General features: G+C 34.3%; 1 protein-coding gene across 1 annotated transcript in view; it reads right to left on the reverse strand.

The window, feature by feature from the left end:
- The window catches only part of LOC149574838 (protein FIP1-like), a 307,614-nt gene that overhangs the window by 85,088 nt on the left and 200,272 nt on the right, over positions 1-22,254 (reverse strand). The window contains exon 8 of the mRNA XM_089814675.1: positions 8,809-8,905. Within this exon, the coding sequence (XP_089670801.1) occupies positions 8,809-8,905 (97 nt within the window). The remainder of the gene's footprint in view (positions 1-8,808; positions 8,906-22,254) is intronic.

Genomic DNA, 22,254 nt, shown 5'->3' on the forward strand with positions numbered 1-22,254 from the left:
CCAGATTTTTGCATTAAAAAGTCACGTTTTTGTTCGAATAACTCAAAAACTGGCATTTCCAGCCCATACCTTTGATCAAAAGGGGTCGTTTTTGAGTTTTAATGCAAGATTTTGTCTTTGAAGACCATGTATTTGGCATTTTCATGTCAAAGTCGACCCTTTGTTGCTCATTAATATTTGTCGAATGCAAGTATGGAAGAAGTCAAATTAATGTTTGAGAATCTGGATTTGGAGGAGAATTGGTCTTCAAAGTCAATGATTATTGCTATTTTGGCTCTTTGATCTCCAAGTAAGTGGACATTTTCAAACTTGCTCATCAATTCATGCTTATCTTGCTATTTCCATGCATATTTAAGCTTGAAGTTGCACACTTGTCCATATATATGCCATGAAAAGTGCATTTTGCTTTTTAAAATGATGAAATGGTTCATTTTCATATTTTTGGTTTTTTCCCAAACTCCAAATTCGAATTTGCATGTTGAAGTGGTTTGCTTGTTAACATGTTTGAGTCTTTTGCCAAAGGTACGTTTCTCTTTTGTGTTTGTGTTTTGCTTGTTTGCTTTTCGGTTTTTCTTCATTTTGGAGAAGTTGCAAGTTGTTTCTCAAGAACTTGTTCATGATTCATTTCACTCCATCTTCCATTTCATGCAAAAGCATCATCACATTCCATTTCCATCTTTCCATGTCACAACACTTTGCATCTCATTCGTCAAATGCAATTACATGTTTTTCATCTCATTCATTATCCGCACGTGCATGTAATCTCATTTTCCACTTCTGTTTTCACTCATCTCACTTTCTGTATCCACTTGCACAACATGATTACATAAAAAGTCTTACATGTAATTGCATCCCTAAAACCCATTTTTGACTAAAGGTCGCACTTTTAAAGTCAAAAGCTATCATTTGCACACATTCCCATGTGTCAAGCACTTTACTTCAAAAAAAAGGATTAAAGGTGTTGATGGAAAGTTATTTCGAGTTTACATCCGGACATTGTCAAGAAGGTTTTCAAAATGTCAAAACATCCAAAATGTGTCAATCTACAAAGGAGAATTCACGACGTGAAAGAGAAATGCTTGATCACATCAAGATTTCAAATGACAACGGACAATTCATCAAAGAAAGTTAAAACTTATCAAAAGATGCAAGACCATGGTTATCAAGGTGAATGTAGTGACACAAAATACAAGAACTCCCAATCCTATGATCATCCAAGATAGCACCGCCAAGTACAAAGTCTTTCAAGGCAATCCCTAGGATTGTTTCAATTCTCTTCCATCTTTCTTCTTCTTCTTCTTTCATGTTTGTAATTGAAGAGAATGTATTACATAAAAATGTGCAATTACATGTAATATGACTTACATGTGTAATTACATGTAATGCGAGTTGCATGTGCAATTGCATGCAACCCAGTAATTTCTCTCAATAGTTAGACCAGGTCAAAGTTGGTTAAGTTGCTCCCACTTTTTCCTCCATCTTTTTCTCAACTCCTATGCCTATATAAAGGAGTGCCCCTTCATTGTAAAAATCATCTTTTGTTGTATGCAAGAAAGCTCTACCACATTTTTGCAAGCATAACTTTGTTTATGTAGCACAAATTTGGGAGAAAAGTGAATAAAACAAGCAATTGGATTCAAAGCTTTGACCGGAAGCAGTTGTGATAGAGTAAGTTAGAAGCTCTGATTGTAATTTATGCCTATTGTCTTTGATTCATGTTATTATTGTGTGTTCAATAATAGAGCATAGTGATTTAAAAAGCAATTGGAGTCGAAGCCTTGACTAGGAGCAGTTGTGGCAATACATAAAATAGGAGCTTTTACTGTAGCTTGTATTACCATCTCAAATTCACAAAAAATAGTTAGAATTCCCTACTTTTGGAAGTCTTTGTGCCCCAATGGTAGAGGTTATTCTTATAGAATAGGTTAAAACAAGACTTAGATCCAAACTGGTACGCTTTCAGCTAGCCTTTGAGTTAGTGTTAGTTTATCCGTATCATCGTTTTTGGCTATTAGATAGAAGTGTAGTTAGAGATTTCATCTTGCCCACTACTCGCTCCATGAGTAAGTGGATTCTTTCCTGAAAGCTAAGAGGAAAGAATATTGGTAACACCACTTACAAAATCTCTCAACTTCTTGCTTACCTTGAGTTGATCCAAGGAAAGGTGAGAAGGGGGAGCCTTCCTTTTAATGTAGGAGAGACTCTATCTCACACGTTGTGGCTAGTCATCCTATTTTGTGACTGGATTTTACCCAAAATTGTCACTTGCAAAAATATCCACCCAACTGGAACTAAACAAATTGTCCAATAAAATTGACACTAGCATTGTTGAAATAACCAATAATAGATTGAGACATATAAAAGCCCATGACTATATTTTCTCACAGTGGGATAGTGAAATCAGCAAATCATAGCACAATTTAAACATTCCCCCTCACATTGAAAAAGGGGGCAAGGAAACTTTATCAATAAGAAATAATTGTAGATAGCCCCTCGACAAGAAAATTGGTATAAACTCAATGTTGATAGAGCTTCTCGAGGCAATCCTAGGATAGCTGGTATTGATTGTATGATTCATGATTGGAATAATACAATTAGTGGAAAGATAGCTAAACCCATTGGCGAAGCAACAAATAATGTGGCCGAAATGGACGCCCTTTATAATGGTTTAAATCATTAGAAATTAAAAATTTGGAAATCGAGGGTGACTCTCAAATTATAATCGATGTCTTAAGAACTGGTCATACATCTAACTGGAATCTCAATTCCAGAATACAAAGGGTGATCAGTTTATTAAAATGTTTCAAGAATGTAAGTTTTAAATATATTTATAGCAAGGAAATGAAGAAGCAGACAAGTTAGCCAACTTGGGGACAGATGGTATATTAATTCATGAAATTATCTCACAATTAACTTCACACATTCTTGATTTTTGAGGATCTCAATCTTTAAGGAACATAAGTTCAAATGCAGAACTTAAATCAGCCATCCTATAATGTATTAAATTAACTTTAAATATATCGTGCATTCCCTATCAAAATATGTTGCTGAGTGTATAAAGATTGTATAGTAACAAGATCAAATTTGGTTACAAATGATTATTATTTCATGATTAAAAAGTTTATATAAATTAGCATACAAATACAAGAAATTTAATAATGAAATATAAACATTTAATACCAAATCATGCAGTGGGATCTTATCACTATATAATATTTACTCCTGCAAATCAGATAATCAATTATATTTCGATGTATGTATGTGTGTGTGTGTGTAAATATATATATATATATATATCTGTGCGTGTGTGCGCGTGTGTGTATAATATATACTTTATGTGTTATATATATATATATATATATATATATATAAAAGAAATATTTATATATATTTATATAGATATATGATTAAGATATAATATCTATGATTAAGAGACATTTTCTTTTTCTACATCTCATTTGGTCTAATCAAGGTCATTAATAATGCCATTATTTTCCTCTCATATATCTTCATCATCTTTAAAATCTCTTCTAATTTATTAATCGTTCTCTATTATTCTGTTAGGTTAATGAGTTTTATTAACTCGCATATCCAATCTTTTTACTTATATAACTATTACCCCATAAAATAGCTACGTCTGTAAAGTTAAATGTAGCTATGTATGTATGACAATAAGATAAGTTATGCATATATAATTACGTATGCTTATGCCTTTCTAGTTAAATTCATTCTGGTTTTACATTTATATATGTATAAATATATTTGTTTTCTTCTTCTTTCGATTTTTTGGGCTCTTTCTTGCATTTCTATCACTTATAGGCTTATCCTCTTCCGTCTTTGTCTTACTGTCCCTTCTTTTCTTTACCGTTTTCTGAGTTTTTTACCCTTCCTTTCCTATCGACTTATTATTTGAGTATGTAGCATTAATCTTGTATCTTTGTCCTCTCTTTTTCTTTGCCATTTTTTTTTTTCCCTCCTTCCTCTTTTCCCTGCTTTAGTTTTCATCATTTCATGTTTCATCTCTACCCTTTTATATTTTATTGTCCCTATGAACATAGTTTTTAGGTTAGGCTCTCTCATTACGTGGCAATGATTACAGTATAGCTCTGCTTTCCTCTTAAGGAATCGTGATTTATTTTGAGTGGTTCATGGGTATTATCTCATTTTCTTTCAATTCGTCTCCCGTGACTTCTCTTCCCGTGTTATCATGGAGACTTCTCATCTTCAGATTTTTTAGTGGATAGCATTATCATTATTAGATTAGTTTTTCTCTAGAACCATCCTTGAGCCCTTCTTACGTTTCTTTTCCCCTAGTTTTATCTTCTTTTAGTTGTTTCATTCGCTTTTTTGGTAATATGGAATCAAACATACACACTATCTAGTCCTCGAATTCAAAAGAAACGGCCTTTCTAGGCCCAATTATGTCTTAAAGATGGGGTAGAATCCTGAAGCCAATTGAGGACCTAGCTAGGAGAGGCGTAATAAAATCCTCAGGAGAGAAATACTTTGACTATAGCTTTACTTGAAGATCAAATGGAGAAATAGTTGGTACTCTGAACTCTCATAGCATGTAGATTATAGCTAGAATAAGTAAGCAAAATGCAATTTCCATGTCCAAGAAGTTATTTAGGGATAAGAATCTTTGAGGTTTGGAAAAATTCATTCTTTGTGGTTAATGAGAATCTAGATATACCCCAACCAAAAATTTATATGACAAATAAAGTGGGAAGTCTGATCAGAAATCCTATCATAAAGTGGCGAACTCCTATGACCTTTGAGGATAAATTAGTCTTTGACATCCACTAGCTTGTGATGAAACATAACATCCAATTTTTGGTGCGTTGGATTAAAGTAATCTCATTTGTTGATAACAAATTGATTTTTCACTATTAAATAGCTGAAGGCTATCATGTTACAGAAGAAATTAAAGAACTAGATTTTGGTAAGACTCAGCTCCAACAACTTAATTCATTTACAAAACGGACAAAAGAGAAATCAACTTCAAAAGGCCCTATGGGAGAATTTCTGGAGGATCTTAAGGACAGCTCAAATGAAAAAATTGCCTTAGTTAAACATAAATAAATCTCAAATTTTTGATAGGATATTTATGATCCCAGCTGTGGAGATTGTCTTGGTTAGAAGTAACTGAAAACTGGCCTCAAGAATATGGTAGAAATATAGTACACATAAAGTACAGAATAGATATAATCTACGTTTTGTATATAGTAATCTTTACTTAGTTGATGTCTATACTCTATAGCTTTAGCTTAGACCTTCGCTATAAACAGTAATAATAGTATCTACAAACTTGTACTTAAGTTTTTCATAAACCTCTATTATAGCGTTAAATACTTTCTGTAATGTGAGCAATTTAGTTCATAATTATTTCCTTCATGATTAATAGCTCCAGGAACTTGGTAATCTATTTATTAGTACAATCACATATATTCACATATGTATTTTATAAATATATGTTCATATACATCTATGTAAATATGTGTGTGTTATTTTCTCTCAAGTATTGGATTTTGGAAGCAGATAATTGTCAGTTACAGAAGTTTAAAATTTCATGTTTTCATTGCTTATCTGTTTCTTGAGGGTATTCTGACTTTTAAGTTTTTATATTACAATTCTGGTAAGAAGCTTACATTGCTTCTGGATGCTATTTATTATATTAATCATCTCTAATGATAGCAATATTGTTATTAATCTTCTTTTATTTTCGCTGATTAGAAATGGGAAATTTTATTAAGCTTTGATGCAATCTTTCTTTTTTGCTTATCTTTCCCCTTTTCGGGTCTTCCAGGGCTTTATCATTTCATCCCTATCTGTCATTTTCCTTTCTTGTGTCATGGCACTTTTTCTCTGTTCTGGGGCTATCTTTTCTTTTCGTTAGCCATTTGTCTCCTTTTCATTTTGTAGATTTCTAGCATCTTTTATCTGTCACGTCCTCTATTTATCTCCTCCTTTGCTCGTTCTTTTCATCATCTTCTTTCTGCATTTTTCCCTCTGTCCCCCTCTTTGCTGATTGGTTGTTCATTCCCTCTCTGTGCTTCTTGCCTTCTTTCTTTGGTTTCTTGCTAAGGGCATATTGTACCCTTGATAATTTGTTTCTAAAAAGAATACATTCAAGGGCACAATATCCCCTTGGGCTGAAATTGAGGCCTTCTGCTCCTTCCTCTTCTCTCCTCTCTCACTAGCTGTTGGCTTTGTCGTTGGCCTCTTCTCTACTTTGGTTTTTTGAGGACCCCTCTTGGTCCTTCTTTCTATGGGATCTTCTTTTCAAGATGTTGTATCCTAGATATTCATTCTTTCAAAGATGAATGATTATGAGGATATAATATTTCAAAGATTGATCCCTTCTTAACCTCCCCCTTTCTTCCATCAGGTTTACTTTATTTAGCTTGTTTGTTCTCCTTGTTGGTATTTCTCCTCTCAGTTTCTTATATTTTTCTTCCTTAATCATGTTTTCAATTGATAGGATCTAGTGTTTTTCATTCATGTCTCCTCTGGTTTCCCTCTTTTCTTTCCCCACTATTATTTTTTTTAATGTTTGATTAGTCTTCCCTTCTTTAGTCTTTAATTGATCCTTCTTACTCTAATAGTATAGCGTAAATAACAGTGTAACACGGGGACGCATCCCCCCCCCCCCAAATTGGGCCGTTTCGGAGACGGGGACGTCCCTGGGACGGGGGGACGGCGTCTCGGCGTTTCGGGCGGCGCCACTTAGAGTGCCACCGCCTCCGGAGACAGCGAGACGTCTCCGAGACGGCTAGAGGTCTCTGAGACGGGGGAGACGTCTCCAAAACGGCTAGAGGTCTCCGAGTGTGGGGGTGCGGGGGGACGCCAAGGAGTCTCCTTCATTGAGGGGGGACGCCAAGAAGTCTCCTTCATTGTGGGGGGACGCCAAGGAGTCTCCATTGATTTGACATTTTGATTTGGACTCTAGGAGACTTGTAGTTTTTGTTTGCATTATATACTTATTTTGATATCATGATTCATGGCACATGATACTTATTGTAATCATCTTTATGTCATGACTCATATGATCATTGATTACTATTAGATAGTAGAATCTAGATACTCATACTATTGATTTGAAGGCTGATATATAGAGTTTAGACTAATATTTATTATTTGCCGATGTTCAATGTTTAATGTTCATTGTTTGTTTGTCATTTGATCATGAATCATGATATTCCAGTTGATATGGTATATGCTATACCATATGTATAGTATATACACCCCTACTCCTTCCGCCACCCCCCCATCCCCTGCCGCCGTCCCCTCGCCATCCCCCTGCCATCCCCAAATCAAGGCCCCTTTGTCCCCCCGTCTCGGAAACTTGTCCCCCCGTCCCCCCGTCTCCCAAGGCGGTGTAACTATGGTAAATAATCTTGGAGGATCAAATGTATGGTTATTAGGCTATATTATTATATTTATAAGGATTAAATATGTTGCAATTTTCTGAATAATTATCTTTGTCATTATGAATAATCTAAGGTAGAATTAATAAACACAAGGATTTTATTAGTATATATGATTCCACTAGGATATTAACAAAGAGTCATTAAACTACTAAAGAATGGAACTAATCATTAATGTACTCTATTCTTTATCCCTTCTATAATAATCGAGTACTTAAAATCAAACACGATATGAAAAGGTTCAGCAGAACCAGAATAAGAAGAAAGCTCAAATAACGCAGTATACTATAGTTTTAAATTTTGTAAATTTATTGAATGATTTGGTGAATTGTAGCCTAAGATATAATGGTTCTTTACCTTAGCTATCCAACGAATGCGTAATATCACAAAACTGTACGAAAGATATGGGATTAAATTGTGATTTAAATTTTATGCACAATTTCATTCAATTTCCATAAGATTTCTAATATTTTGATTTGAGCTGGTTTAGAAAGGATTACCTTTGCAGGAAGTGCAAATCTTTCAAAAAGGTCCCAAAGCAATACAAAGGAACCTCCAAGCAACAAGGGTTGCAAAACAGGATAATTTGAATTATAAATATGTTACAGCATTTTGTAAAAATTTCATTAATATATAAACTGGTTAAAATGTATTGTAGCCTTGCAAGCTACTCAATAACAACGACAAGACTGAAAAGCCCTTGTCTACACGGGGGGTTTCTTTCCCCATTCTTTTTCCCCCAATGCCTACATTCTAATGGGGTGTAAAATGTACTAACCATAATGAATTAATAAAATTTAAAAAACCTAGGCTGTTTATTGAACAAATAAGGGAAAAAAACAATATTCTTCCATTCCAATTTTATGAGAAGTGCTCTCCAAATACAATAATTGAAAAAAACTACAACAAGTAATCAGAGGATTCAAGATTTGGTAAGGCTGGAAGTTAACATTCAGCACATAAAAACATACCTTCTCTCCCATAAACTATCAAGGAGATTTATATACATCATCAAAAAGATCTTTTCAAGTTCATGTGGCTCATCACTAATGAAATCATTTTACTATTTCTATTAATATATTCATGTATCAGGAAACTTCACATCCAGTCTCTAGGTAAGCTCCATTTAATAAAGTCTTCTGTTTTGCCTCATACTCAGGAATTATAAGATGTCTCCACATCATTATGAAGACAAAGAAATATTTTTTTAAAAATGATAATGACATTCATTTTATACAACAGTGGCATATTCTCATTTTAGGATAAATCAAAACATGCAAAATTTATTCAAAATACAACAGAAATAGACAATTCAATATTTTAATTCAACATCAATCTGCTTAATTGAGCACATTACAAATGCTATGAAAGTATAACAAACCTTAATTCTTCAACTGAATTTGATGGCTGTAGGGAAGAATATAGTGAGCGGGTAACATCTGGCTGCATATCCAATGAATTGTGTCGATACAAACACCCTAAAATGAAAAAGATTACAGCTTACATTACAGAAAATATGAGAGTACTAACCAAAAATATCTAAATAAACTCATTTCAAAAATTAATAATACAGATTAGTTCAACCTGGATAGCCCCTTAACAAAGGAGTTAAAATGCTACTGATTGAAATAAACAATTTGTAGTCTCAATTTTCATGATTGTGTCTCCTTTGTAACATAACTCTTAAGTCTTTTTTACTAGATTAATATACGTATACCATCTATATATGTGAATGACATACATCTCCTATATGTCATAAATCATAATGAAGGCTCATTAACACATTATGAACAAAAAAATTGAACTAAAAGTAGCCTGCCCTTGAAATCAAAAAACTTCAAAAGAACACATTAAACTATCACTTTCACCCTAAGACATGTATAACATATCTTCTATGGATGCTTTGGATGGCATAAGGTAATCATCCCTTGTTGATTAATTAAGAAACCTTCTAGCTCTAACTCTCAAACAACTTGGTGACTAATACATTTCTTTGGGTTTTTGCAATAATATATCTCTTTATTTTATGTTTTTTTCAGAATATATGCTCTTTTGAGTTTTATGAAAATTCAAATAATTACCATGCATGGAATTCAAATTAATTTTGCAAACTAGGCACAAATATCTCCTCTTATTTCAATTCTGGAAAATGAATTGTATTAAATAAGCAACTAATGTCATGAAAAGTAAATTTATTGCAACTGCAAAAAATATGGCAATTGATCGCAGCTTGAGATATTATCATCAAATTGATTAAGCTCTACCTGAAAATTAATAACCATGGATGTTGATGAAGAAATAAGCCTATAGTGTTCAAAAAACCATCAAACATGCCCTATAAAACCCAAACACCACCTTCTAGTGACTAACATGGCTTCTTTAAACCCTGTGGCTGCCTTTATTACTCCACACGCTGTCTTTTAATGGCTGCAATCAGTATTAATTGATGAGTCTCCAATCTCTGAAAACAATCTGACTTATACATTTTGATTTCAAACCCTCGTATGGTTGCAATCCAATTAAATTCTCTTACATTTAAGCACAGTCGATAAACCTGAAATGAGTCACCCAATTAGCAAATATCACTGTCTTTCAACACCTCAGATGCTTGAAAAACTCTAAAGAACCAACCTTCTAACCCTGATGCAGAATGCACCAATTCCCCAGAACAAATTCCAAACAATGTAAAACACAATGATCATATGAATGCCTTCAAAAGGCTTTAATATAATCACCATAAAGTTTGATCATGTGGCTTCTTAGAGAAGTCACTTTAATAACTTATTTCATGACAATGAGATGACTTTATAATATTATTTTAATATCTCCTTGGTATGAACACCCAATTGATTTAATTAATTAATGCACTTCAATGAAGACTTGGCCCCATTAACTTTAGAACCTTATACTATATAGTAAACCTTTTATAACATATTATTGATAAAGTTTATAACTTTATTAATGATTAAATCATACCCAGCCAAGCTACCGAATCTCCTCCAAGAAGTCAACTAAAATTCTAGATATATATTGCCAATGTCAGACATCCAAGTGCCTTGTAAAAAAACAGCAACTGACTTACTATTAAATTTAAGTCCCAGAATAACTGCTCAAGCCAAGGATGCCAAATCACAATACTGCCCACAAACCTGTTCAGGTACTTCGCTAAAGATAAACATCCCGACTTCCCCAAAATAAACACTTACTGTAAATAGTAAGTGTGCCAAACTGAACAAAATCGAGAGCAATCCTGAACTCTCATGCCTTCTGAAATACGAATTGACTTCAAATTCTACAAACTGAGACCCCCTAACCATCTAACGCCTATGAGGACAACTGATAGGCTAATGATATAGGCATTCATTACAATTAATGAATGTTGATCTCATCCAACTCAAGGTTTATTTATAAGGGTAATACAGAAAAATATCTTACATTTTCATGCCATTTGTCTGTTTCAATTGTGTCCTGTCCTTTTTTCATAAAGATTCCCTCTTATTACTAGTTATATTGTTTATTGCTAGAGTAAAAATTGCCATTAAGTCATTTCAGGAACAAAAGTAACACATTACTCCTAGGTTACCAGGCTGATCAAGAAACCCCTCGGATCTAAGCCAAGCTTGTTCTAAATGTGTATCATGCCTTTAAGTAGCTAAATGAGTAAAGAGCATCCCTCAGTTTAGCAAAATTTAAGTGACATGTGTCACAAAGGCGTACCTAAGCAGAATGATCATGATTCAGGTGGCAAGGATGAGGGTAAGCATGCCTAGAGGTTTTATGACAGAACTTAATGAAAACGAATGAAGGGTAAGCACATAGAAGCTAAAATGTTATGGAGAAAACTTTGGGAAACCAGAAGTATTAGAATTTATTGCAAGGAATAGGAGGAGAGGAAAGACTTTGAAGCTCTTCTCATGGCCACACATGAAATCCTACAAGTAAGTTATTGCTTGCATGATTATTGATTTATTTATTTAATTTTCTTTCTCACGTAGAATTCTAGTTTACCCATTCCTAATATTCACCCTATTACATCCCAATTTTTGACCTAATTTAAAATATAGCCATTGAGGTTCACATGAAGTCAGTTGGCAGTTTAATTTGTTATAATCTTGCAAAATGGTAAGATGGTTAGTCGTTATAAATTCAAGTGAAGATAACAAGTTAGTTGATCATTTATCACAAATTCATGAAATTGAGAAGATAGTTAACCGTTATGATTATTTATGATTAAAAAAATTATTATGATAATATAATTTAACTATGGAGAATTTCCTTGCAAGAAACACATCAAAAGGGTGGAAGCATTGTCAGAAAAGAATTAGGCACAGGAGCATCACCATCATTGGGCAGATGGTTCGAGGACCTAGCGACATGAAATAGGATACATCCATGGGACCCGCATGAGCTATTTAAATAAATAATTTGAGAAACATAAATAATTGGGTTAAAATATAAAACGTACTTCAAAGGATTTAATATGATCTTTCACCTTATTATTATAATAGATATATCTATATATGTACATATAGATATAAAAATGAGATGGCACCATTATATTATTATAATTTAATAAAGTGATGTCACCCCATTAATATTTACATGTACATTTATAAATATAAGATTATAATAACATTCAAATTATTATAGTATTCGAATTACAATCTTCCAACTCTATTTCTTTCCATTTTAATATTCTTTGCTTTTAATCGATTAACTCTTGGCATGATAAATTGACTATAATCAAATTATAATCTTTCCAACTTTATCTTCCTACCATTTAAATTTACTTTTCCTCTTCTTTGTTTTAATCGTATTAAACATTTGGAATTCGAATTCACATATGCTCTCTAACCGGCAAAAGCAAAGAAGGCATTGATCTTTCTTTCTAACTGAAGCCGTGTTTAATAGATGAACGTCCTTTATATTAACCCGACTACCTTGCTGCGGGAGGTACCTTTTTCATAGTAATCTCTACTATAACCCAACCCTTTTTTCAAGCCTCATATAATTCCATACTCAAGCTCGGGATTCCATTTACCATCGGAATTGACAAACTTGGAACCTTTGGAGATTAATTATTGATGTTTTGTGTATGTTGTCATGCAAGTAAATCCGGCTAAGGTTCAGAGGTTGTGAGCACAGTAAGTGACGTTGCAATTTGTTGAGAATCGATCAAAAGTTCAGCATTATCAAGCATTGCCGACTCCTTAACAAATCATGTCATTACCATTCCAATACGTTTATTTTTCTATAGCAGCCAGCTAGGCATGGAAATCTCTTATCTTTTGCTTGTGATCATGCTATTTCCTTTATTGGCTAAGTAATCCCTATAAATTATGATGAACTTTCTTCTTAACTCTCATGGTTTCCAGAATCATAATAAAGAGTGTTGAATAGTATCTCTTAAAGAAGGGTTTCCTAAGGGTAATAAAACCTGAACGAAACATTCTGTTTGGAAATCAGAATCTGTTAATATTTTCCAATTGGTTTCAAGAACATAATCTTCTGGTCACAGTTGTGATAAGCATACTAAGCAACGAATCTATGCATAGAGTAGATCTCAGCAAGTTTCAATATTTATCATGATGATATCTTGTTTGAATTTAAAGGTTGAACTTCTTTAACTTAGCCTTGATCATGGTAGGTGAAAACCAAGTAACCATAGCATGGATCCTTATGCCAATGGATATTAAAATTAAACAAACAATTCTGAAATCTTTTAAGAATATAATATCTCAAATCACAGTTTGTGATAAGCTGGAATGTATGTTAATTATGAAACAATTGAAAATCAACAGGAAGAACTGGTTGTTTTGAGAATTCTGAACACCTAGGACTCACCCGACTGTGTAGCCAAGGAAATGGGTGATCAGGTGAGAGAAAGTAATCTGCAATAACATGAAACAATATTAGTTATGACATAATAATGTTTATCATTTTTAAAAGTAAACATTTGATAGCTCATGCATGATCCTGTTATTCCTGTTGTTGAGTCGTGTGGTATGGTTGGATACCAGGATGCTCAGTCGATGACAAATGATCCAAGTCCAATTTCGGGTAGGAAGGGCCTTTCTCGTTAGAGATTGTGTAGGGAATAATTTAAGGTCCAAGGTTGGGTGGTTAAGCCCCTGACAATGTTTCACCTCTCCCCAAGTTGTTGGACATACAATGGACAAAGATAAGCTATGCATTCAAGTGGTTACCAGAAATAGGTATTTTTACTTTTATGATGTAAATGTAAGACTAAGGTAAGATTAATTGAGTTTTATCATCGATACAGTTACTTTACGTTTAGTTGCAAGTGAAAAAGATTTATTTGATGGATCATTATACCAATCTTTCATTTATATGAATAATAAATATGAGCATATCTTCTAATCTTGAGTTATTGCCACAGTTAAGCAATCGAAAGGAAAGAAACGATACAATGGTATCTTAAGCCCTAATTGGATACAGTGGTATCTAAAGCCCTAATTGATTCAGTGGTATCTAAAGCCCTAATTGATACAGTGGTATCTGATGCCCTAAATGATCCAGTGGTCATTGAAGCCCTAATTGATACAGTGGTATCTGAAGCCCTAAATGATCCAATGGTAATCGATGCCCTAACTGATATAGTGGTTTGTGATTAATAGTGATCGTTATTTGATTTTGATATAGCGGTATTGAATGATAGTCGTTATATGATTTTGTTATAGTGGTATTCATGGACTAACCTGGGTGGTTGTAGAAGCATCCCTAGAATGATTCTTGATTTCGACTTCCATGGTATCTGGATTTTAATTTCTATAGTAATTCATTGATGGTGTTTTAAGTTCTTATTTAAGGAAATTTTGATTAACTGATTTTAACCATCAATCTCTTTCATATGAACATAACTGATTTAACTATCTTCCTATGAAAATGAAGTAATATCTGTATTTCTGAGTATGTTAGTTGTTAATTAAGACCCTGGAAACTTGGTTGTTATACACCCTTTGTCATTCGTGGTTGTAGGTTGAAGGTAGATGAGAATTTTCACTTGTTTCATTTATTTTTGCTATCAATATATACAGATTTCCTATTTTGTTTATGAAAGTCAATTTGCAAGTTTTATTACTATTATAAAAAATTAAAAATCATTAGGGAATGGAGTTTACCATCCTTGCTCCCCTCCCATTGACTTCTACTATGTCAGCGACCCACTGGATGTGGCTGAAATTTAAGTTGTGGACTCCTCATATGGCATAGGCTGCAGCCTAGATGAGTCGCGACTCCCCATGTCAAGGGCAGCAACATAGCTGTGTGCCAATAGAAAAAATTGAACTAATTATTTTTATTATTTTACTGTATATATTGATGCTCCCAATTTTGACATCACAAAAATGGAGCAACCCTATGGAATTTTCTCATGGATTCATTGGTCTATCCTCTATCCTCTCAATGTGTTAATAACACCTCATGAAGGCCATTCGTCATCCTTCAATTGTTCTTTATTTAACATTAATTGTGCATTTTTTTTAAGGTTTCCATCAACATAATCACATTAATGCTTGTCAGAATGAGTTTTTCTTCTCTAACTGCAAGCGCTTGATATTTCATAATCTTCAAATATTTTCTTTTCTTTTCTTGCTTTTGTGCTTATGTTTAATCTTTTCTTTTCCCCAGGATTATAGTCCTCCGAATTCCACTCATTTCGAGCAATCTTAGGCCTCGAACGGAGTTGTCCAGCTCAAGTTATTATGGTTTTAAGCATGTTGTAAGTGGGGATTTCCGGTTTGACTTCATGTCTTATTAAAATTCCTCTAAAAGTGGGTTTTTTATTGATAATTTCATAGAATAAAGATGTCATTTATAAGAGAAGTGGGTTTATAACTCCCTTTTCAAATTTCACATCATATAGAGAAGATTTGAATGTACTTTTTAATGATTTAATGCAAAGGTAGGTTTTTCGAGTCTAATTGTATTTTATTTCATCAAAAACTATAGTTACATATAAATATATTTACATGAGACACAACTGCAATTAGGTGAGATTTTTATTAAGCATTATATATCATCATTATGCAAATCACTTTTAAAACTCCGCTATCAATATATTCGATGTCACAAATACATAAAAGTGGCCTTTGTAAATGCAAATACATATTTTAAGCTAAAAACATATAGCTTAACATGTGTAAGTGGGGTTTTTACATGCATTTGTATATAAGAATTCTGTTATTATATACCTTTTTAACTTAAAGATTTTATAGTGGGAAATTCCAACCCAAAAAAACATGTGCTTGCATATGAAAAGTTTTCTCTTTGTAAATGAATATTAAACTTATATCAGATTTATTTCTATTACAGTTCTACTGTATTCTTGAATATAAAGGCTGCTAATTCAATTTTGGTTTCTGCAGATTTGATCTTTAAATACTGGTCGGATCAGAGACTGTTGCTGTGATATATTTCGGACTTGTATGTCTTCAACCTTCAATTTCAATGCTAATCATTTATTAGTTTCAATGATTGCAAAGAAAGGATGCTAGGCAATCTAATTATGAGTTTAGCGAGGCATGAGGGTGAATGGTCATGTCTCCAAAGTGGAGACATGACTATTCACCTTCACGTCTATTCATTGACAAATACAATTACACCCAATACTAATTATGCTGTTTCAATCCAAGGAAAGTCTAACAATCCTTAATATGCATTTCTCCTTATAACTCTCTTAGAGACTATCGGCAATCATTTGTGAATCATGTTCAATAATCACATATTACTATGATTCAAAATCCGGTGAAAGCAAATGGGACTTATATATATATATATATATATATATATACGACCAAATACTATGACCAAGGGTTTGCAAAAATACAATTTCAAATATGATTATTATATACATCTGTATATGTATATCAATATGCGGAGTGCACACACACACACATGTCAGTGTTAATGAACACAAATTTACCTGACTTGGGCTACTCACTTTAACACTCCCTCTTAGAAAGGCAAGATAAAGTATATAAGTGTACATATAATCAATAAGCTCATCTGATTTTGAAAGAGTGACATCACCTAACTTGTGATATTAGAGAATATAATATGCTTAAGAATATCAATTCACATGACATTCTGTTAGAATCTGAAAAGATTAATAACCCAGAAAACTAGTGCAAAGAGTAAATATCTAAACTATGAATGCAAATGATACAAAATCAAAATAGCATCATAGAGTTAGTCTCCAAGAGAGTAATGCAAATGCTGGAAGCAAAATAGCATTAAGAGGATGCAAAAATAAGAGATACAAATACAAGCCAGGTAGCATGCTTATATAGGCTAGGAAGAGGGAGGAGGTGGCAACACCAACCAATGAGGAGCAACCATCTATTGGACTAAAGATAGCAAAGTATCTTCCCAAGATAGCTAATGGATGCTCACATGTAGGAAGGTGACACCTCACAACCATTCACCTAATAAGACATGCTTTATTAACCTAAGCGAGATTATTAAAAGTGTAGGAAAAACCTATCAAAATAGGAAAAATAAAAAACTACACTAACACCCCCCCATAAGCGAAGCTTAGGTGAATGTAGAAATGGGTCCTGGCAAGTCAAGCCTAATGAGGTACCCATGTACATAAAATTCCCCAAAAAGAGAGAGAAAAGAGACTCCCCAAAGAAGATTAGGACTCCAAGTGAGAGGAAGAGGCCCCCCCAAAAGATGTAGCATCCCGCACCTCCAGCAAAGCTTGCAAATTTTGTCCGGTAGATCCACTTGCATCGAACAAGTTTTCTTCCCTTAGGAAAAAAGACAAGATCCCAAGTGTGGTTCCTCATCAAGGAACTATACTCTTCCTGCATAGCTGTATCCCACTCAAAAATACCAGAAGCCTCATGAAAGGATTGTGGATTTGAGGCAGTAGCAATGAAGATATGTAGAGCATCCTGGAATTGTGAAAGAGTCTGCTTGGTGTCTGATGGATCCCCAACCCAATCACCTGTAAACTGCAAGGTCTGTCTAGCCCAAAGTGGACCGAAAGATGGAGAATCTAGAGGAGAATCATCAACCTGTAAATGATGACTAGGAGAGGAAGGAGGTGAGTCCTCTGAATCACTCTCTGCATCAAAAGTGGAGGTAGAAGACTGCTCAAGTGAATCTGACCCATCAGAAGATCTATCATGTATTCCAAGTGACTCCAATGTCAAAGTAGAAGGCAACCCTGTGACCATGCTTTGCTGGTTAAGCTGATGCAAGTAGTGGAAGTTAAGATGGCCAAACCACTCATGCCATAATCTTCTCACATCATTAAAATGAGTGAGTGAAACAGTAAAAGGAGGATCAGGAACAAAGTGAGAAAACATATAGAGTCGTGACTGATGATCTGCTCTCCCAACTGCAACTGTAGAATCATTGTGCAACTCACATATCTCCACTGAATCAGGAGTGAACTCAACCTGCTTGCCTAAACCTGTGTGAGTGATCTGGTGTACCGATTGGAGATTAGTTGACAATGAGGGTACATAAGGAACATCATGGAATGTACTATCCCCCACATCAACAGACCCTCTCCCACACACCTCAACAAGAGTGTTATCACCCATCGAAATAGAAGGCATAGTACACGGCTCCAAGGATGCAAGTTCTTCCTTAGATGAAGCCATTTGGTGTGAAGCACCCGAATCAAGAACCCAAGTGGATGGTGAGGAATCAACTGCAAAAAAAGCCTTGCCCTTTCCTTTCCCCTTGCTATTTTCTTTTTCTTTGTTAGACCCTTCATTAGAACTTTGTTTGATAGACTCAGGAACACTGATATTATTCTTCTCAAGAATGTATGTCAAGTGATCAAGTTGTTTCTGCAAACATTTATGTTCATCATAACCAGGTCTTTTACAATAGGCACATTTGACCTTTTCTTTCTTAGGCTTATCACCCTTGGAAGATGGTGTATCAATAGTTGCTTTTGAAGAAACCGGCATCTGATCCTTCTTCTCCTCGCTATTCTTTTGTTTCTTGTCCTTACTATTGTTGTTACTACTTTGTCCTTGTTGTTCTTTTGTGCCTTGGTTAGCAGCCAAGGCATGTGACTTAAAGGACTTAAGAATGCCCATCTGGATTAGCTTGTCCTGTTCTTGAGTGAGATTGACAGCAAAATCATCTAAAGATGGCATGGTGAATTGAGTACCAAGTGCACCCTTAGTAGCATAGAAGGTAGAAACAAACACAGAATATTCTGAACTTAGCTTAGAGAGAATACTAAGAATCAGTTGTTCATCTTTCTTTTCAATTCCACATTGTTTTAACTGCAGCCTTAGTGATTTCAATTTGGTGAAGAAATCTTGGATTGTGTTGAAATTGCCTGGACTCAAACTAATTAATTCATTTTCCAACATATGACCCCTCATTGAATCTTGTGTGCCAAATAGTGTCTCTAGCTTTGTCCATACTTCATTTGGTGTATCCAAAGACTCAATGTGAAATAGCAAGTCAGGAGAAATAGACAAACACAATGTTCCATATGCCTCATCACATTTGTTAAACCACTTAGGCTTGTCTTCATCTTTAGTAGGTTCAATTTCAAGTCCCATAGTTATCCTATTTAATCCAGCTTTCTTTAAGTGAATTGTCATGCGTGATTTCCACTCAAAGTAATTGTATGGAGTTAGGATGGGCATATTTGTTTGATCCATGATGAAGAAATGCAGAGAAGAAATGCTAAAAAGAAGAGAACCCAGCCACGACAATGCCCCCCCCTCTTTACTCAATCAAAGAACCCCCCCTCAAAGAAATATGATTTGGCACTTTATTTTAGTGCATTTACAACTACCACTAGAAAGAATTACTTAGTGGTCTTGATTTCAATGCATTACAAACTCTCATGAAGAGCATATGCTAGAAGTGAAACTTGGGCACAATAATCAAGGAAACAAATAGCACCAATGTGATCTACTCGAAAAATCATGCACTTTCAAAAAAAGAATCACCTCGAGACAAGGTCGTATGAGAAAGTTATGATCCTCCGAAGTTTCCAAAACGAGAACTGTGCACAGTCACGGCTGAGAATCTGAAATTTCTGAAGAATTCATGCATAAAAATCAAAAACAAACTCCACTAGTGGATAGAGCACAAAAAAATAGCCAAGTTCATAATAAGAATCATCAAAATCGGAGTCCGTATGAGCAAGAACAAAACATTTGAAAACTGCATTCAAATCTGCGACTGCCAACGGAGAGGGGTATGGCTGTAGCTTTGCATGCTCGATTTTGAAAAATATACAGCTTTCATGCAAAATCTAAAAGATACCCAGATGGTTTTTCGGGGCTGCGAACAAAACCCAAAAAGCGTTTTTCTTCTTGATGAACAGAAGATGTTGCTGTAGTGTAAATCAGACGCCTTTAACAGAAAAAAACGGCTCCAAAAATCAGAAAACGACCCCAGCAACCAAAATTTGACATGCAAATGCTGGATCAGCTTCTCAAGTCCATCAATGGCATGCTGGAACCTGCAAAACTGATTGAAAACTCCAAATATGCAAGTTGGTTGTCAGATTTGAGATTGAAACCCCAGAGAAAAACTGTTTTTGTCAAAACTTTTCTGATTCTCAAGGTCATCCAAAGATGCAAGAGAAGAGCATACTTCGTTTTTCAAAAAACTAAAATAAAGTTTATTTGCCCCTCCCAAATCTCTCAAATAAGGAAACTAAAATCTACTCTTGCACATAGAAAAGCTCTGATACCATGTTAGAATCTGAAAAGATTAATAACCCAGAAAACTAATGCAAAGAGTAAATATCTAAACTATGAATGCAAATGATACAAAATCAAAATAGCATCATAGAGTTAGTCTCCAAGAGAGTAATGCAAATGCTGGAAGCAAAATAGCATTAAGAGGATGCAAAAATAAGAGATACAAATACAAGCCAGGTAGCATGCTTATATAGGCTAGGAAGAGGGAGGAGGTGGCAACACCAACCAATGAAGAGCAACCATCTATTGGACTAAAGATAGCAAAGTATCTTCCCAAGATAGCTAATGGATGCTCACATGTAGGAAGGTGACACCTCACAACCATTCACCTAATAAGACATGCTTTATTAACCTAAGCGAGATTATTAAAAGTGTAGGAAAAACCTATCAAAATAGGAAAAATAAAAAACTACACTAACACATTCTTCTTATATATATCCAAGTTATGGTATGTGCATTGACATCACATCTCATGATGTCTATCATAACATATCATGGCATGCCCACAGATATTACGTCACATTATATCCGCCATGATTATCTCATAAAGAACATAATGATATACAATAGATATCACGTCTCCCGATATCTATTAAAATGTTAAAGAGATACTAACTATCATGGCATGCATACAAATATCATGTCACATGATATCCATCATGATAGTGAACATTGTAAAGACGTCACCTTACAATGTTGAATACAAGTGTATATTATCCGAAAGATCGCCACTTTTCAGTAACGTACACAAGGGGGCCATAAAGTCATAGAGTCACACATATGACGAAAGAGCTTACACATTAAACATCTTTAAAATATATATTAGTACAAATAAAACAATTTTGAGACTTTGTCTCAATAAATTACATTTCAACCATACCAAGTTTCTTTCTTAAGTGTTCAACTTTAATTCTAGAGAGAGGCTTGGTGAGAATGTTTGTTATTTGATCACTTGTACTAATATACTCCAACTGGATCGCATTCCTTTCTACCATATCTCTCACATAGTGATAAGGAATCTCTATATGCTTAGATCGATCACAAAACATTGGATTCACTGAGAGCCTGATACAACTTTGATTGCCGCAATGGATAGTAGTACGCTTCAAGGGCTCACTAAATAGTCCAACTATCAACTTTCTAAGCCAAACTGCTTCTCTAGCTCCCATAGAGGCTCCAATGTATTGTGCTTCTATAGAACTTTGTGTTACTGAAGACTGTTTTCTGCTTATCCAAGAAATGATGGCTCATCTCAAACTAAAGCAACATCCTGACGTGCTCTTTTCATCAATCACACTTCCTGGCCAATCTAAATCATAGTATCCATGTAGATCTAGGTCAACTTTCTTATGTTTGAGACTATATCCAATAATACCCTATAGGTACCTCAATATATGTTTAGCAGCCACAAGGTGCATATCCCGTGGTTCACACATAAATTGACTCAAAGCATTCACTGCATAGCATATGTTGACTGGAGTGTTAAACAAGTACATCAATGATATGATAATCTGTCTATTAAGAGAAGGATCTGCAAATCTGGATTTTGTTGCTGCCTCTTTTAACTTATGTAAGTTGGTTTCCATGGGTGTGGACATGGGTCTACAATTTAACATCCCAAATCTTTTCAAAATATCAATATTGTAATTTTCCTTGATTTAGAATAATACCATCAAATTTTTGCCAGACTTCCAAACCTATGAAGTAGTGTAGAATACCCAAGTCCATGTCAAATTTTGATGTTAGGTCCCTTTTACACTAAACAATAGATGATCCTCTCCTGTAATTAGTAGGTCATCAACATAAATGAATAGTAGTAACATATCACCTTTAATTATTTTAAAGTAGAGATATGGGTTTGCATCATTCTTTGAAAATCCCAATCCCATAAGATAGTTGTTGATTCTTTCATATCAAGATCAAGGAGCTTGTTTAAGTTCGTACAAGGCTTTCTTTAATTTGCATACATGAGATGTTGCATTATAAATCACAAACCCTTCATGTTGTTCTAAATAGACTTCTTTGATAATCTCATTCAACAAAGCAATTTTAGCATCCATCTAGCGTATCTTCTAGCCTTTAACTGTTGTAATAGCTATGGTTGTTCT

This window comes from Cupressus sempervirens, chromosome 2 (assembly GCF_028749045.1).
Source record: "Cupressus sempervirens isolate cs-2001-9-10 chromosome 2, ASM2874904v1, whole genome shotgun sequence".
Lineage (NCBI taxonomy): Eukaryota > Viridiplantae > Streptophyta > Pinopsida > Cupressales > Cupressaceae > Cupressus > Cupressus sempervirens.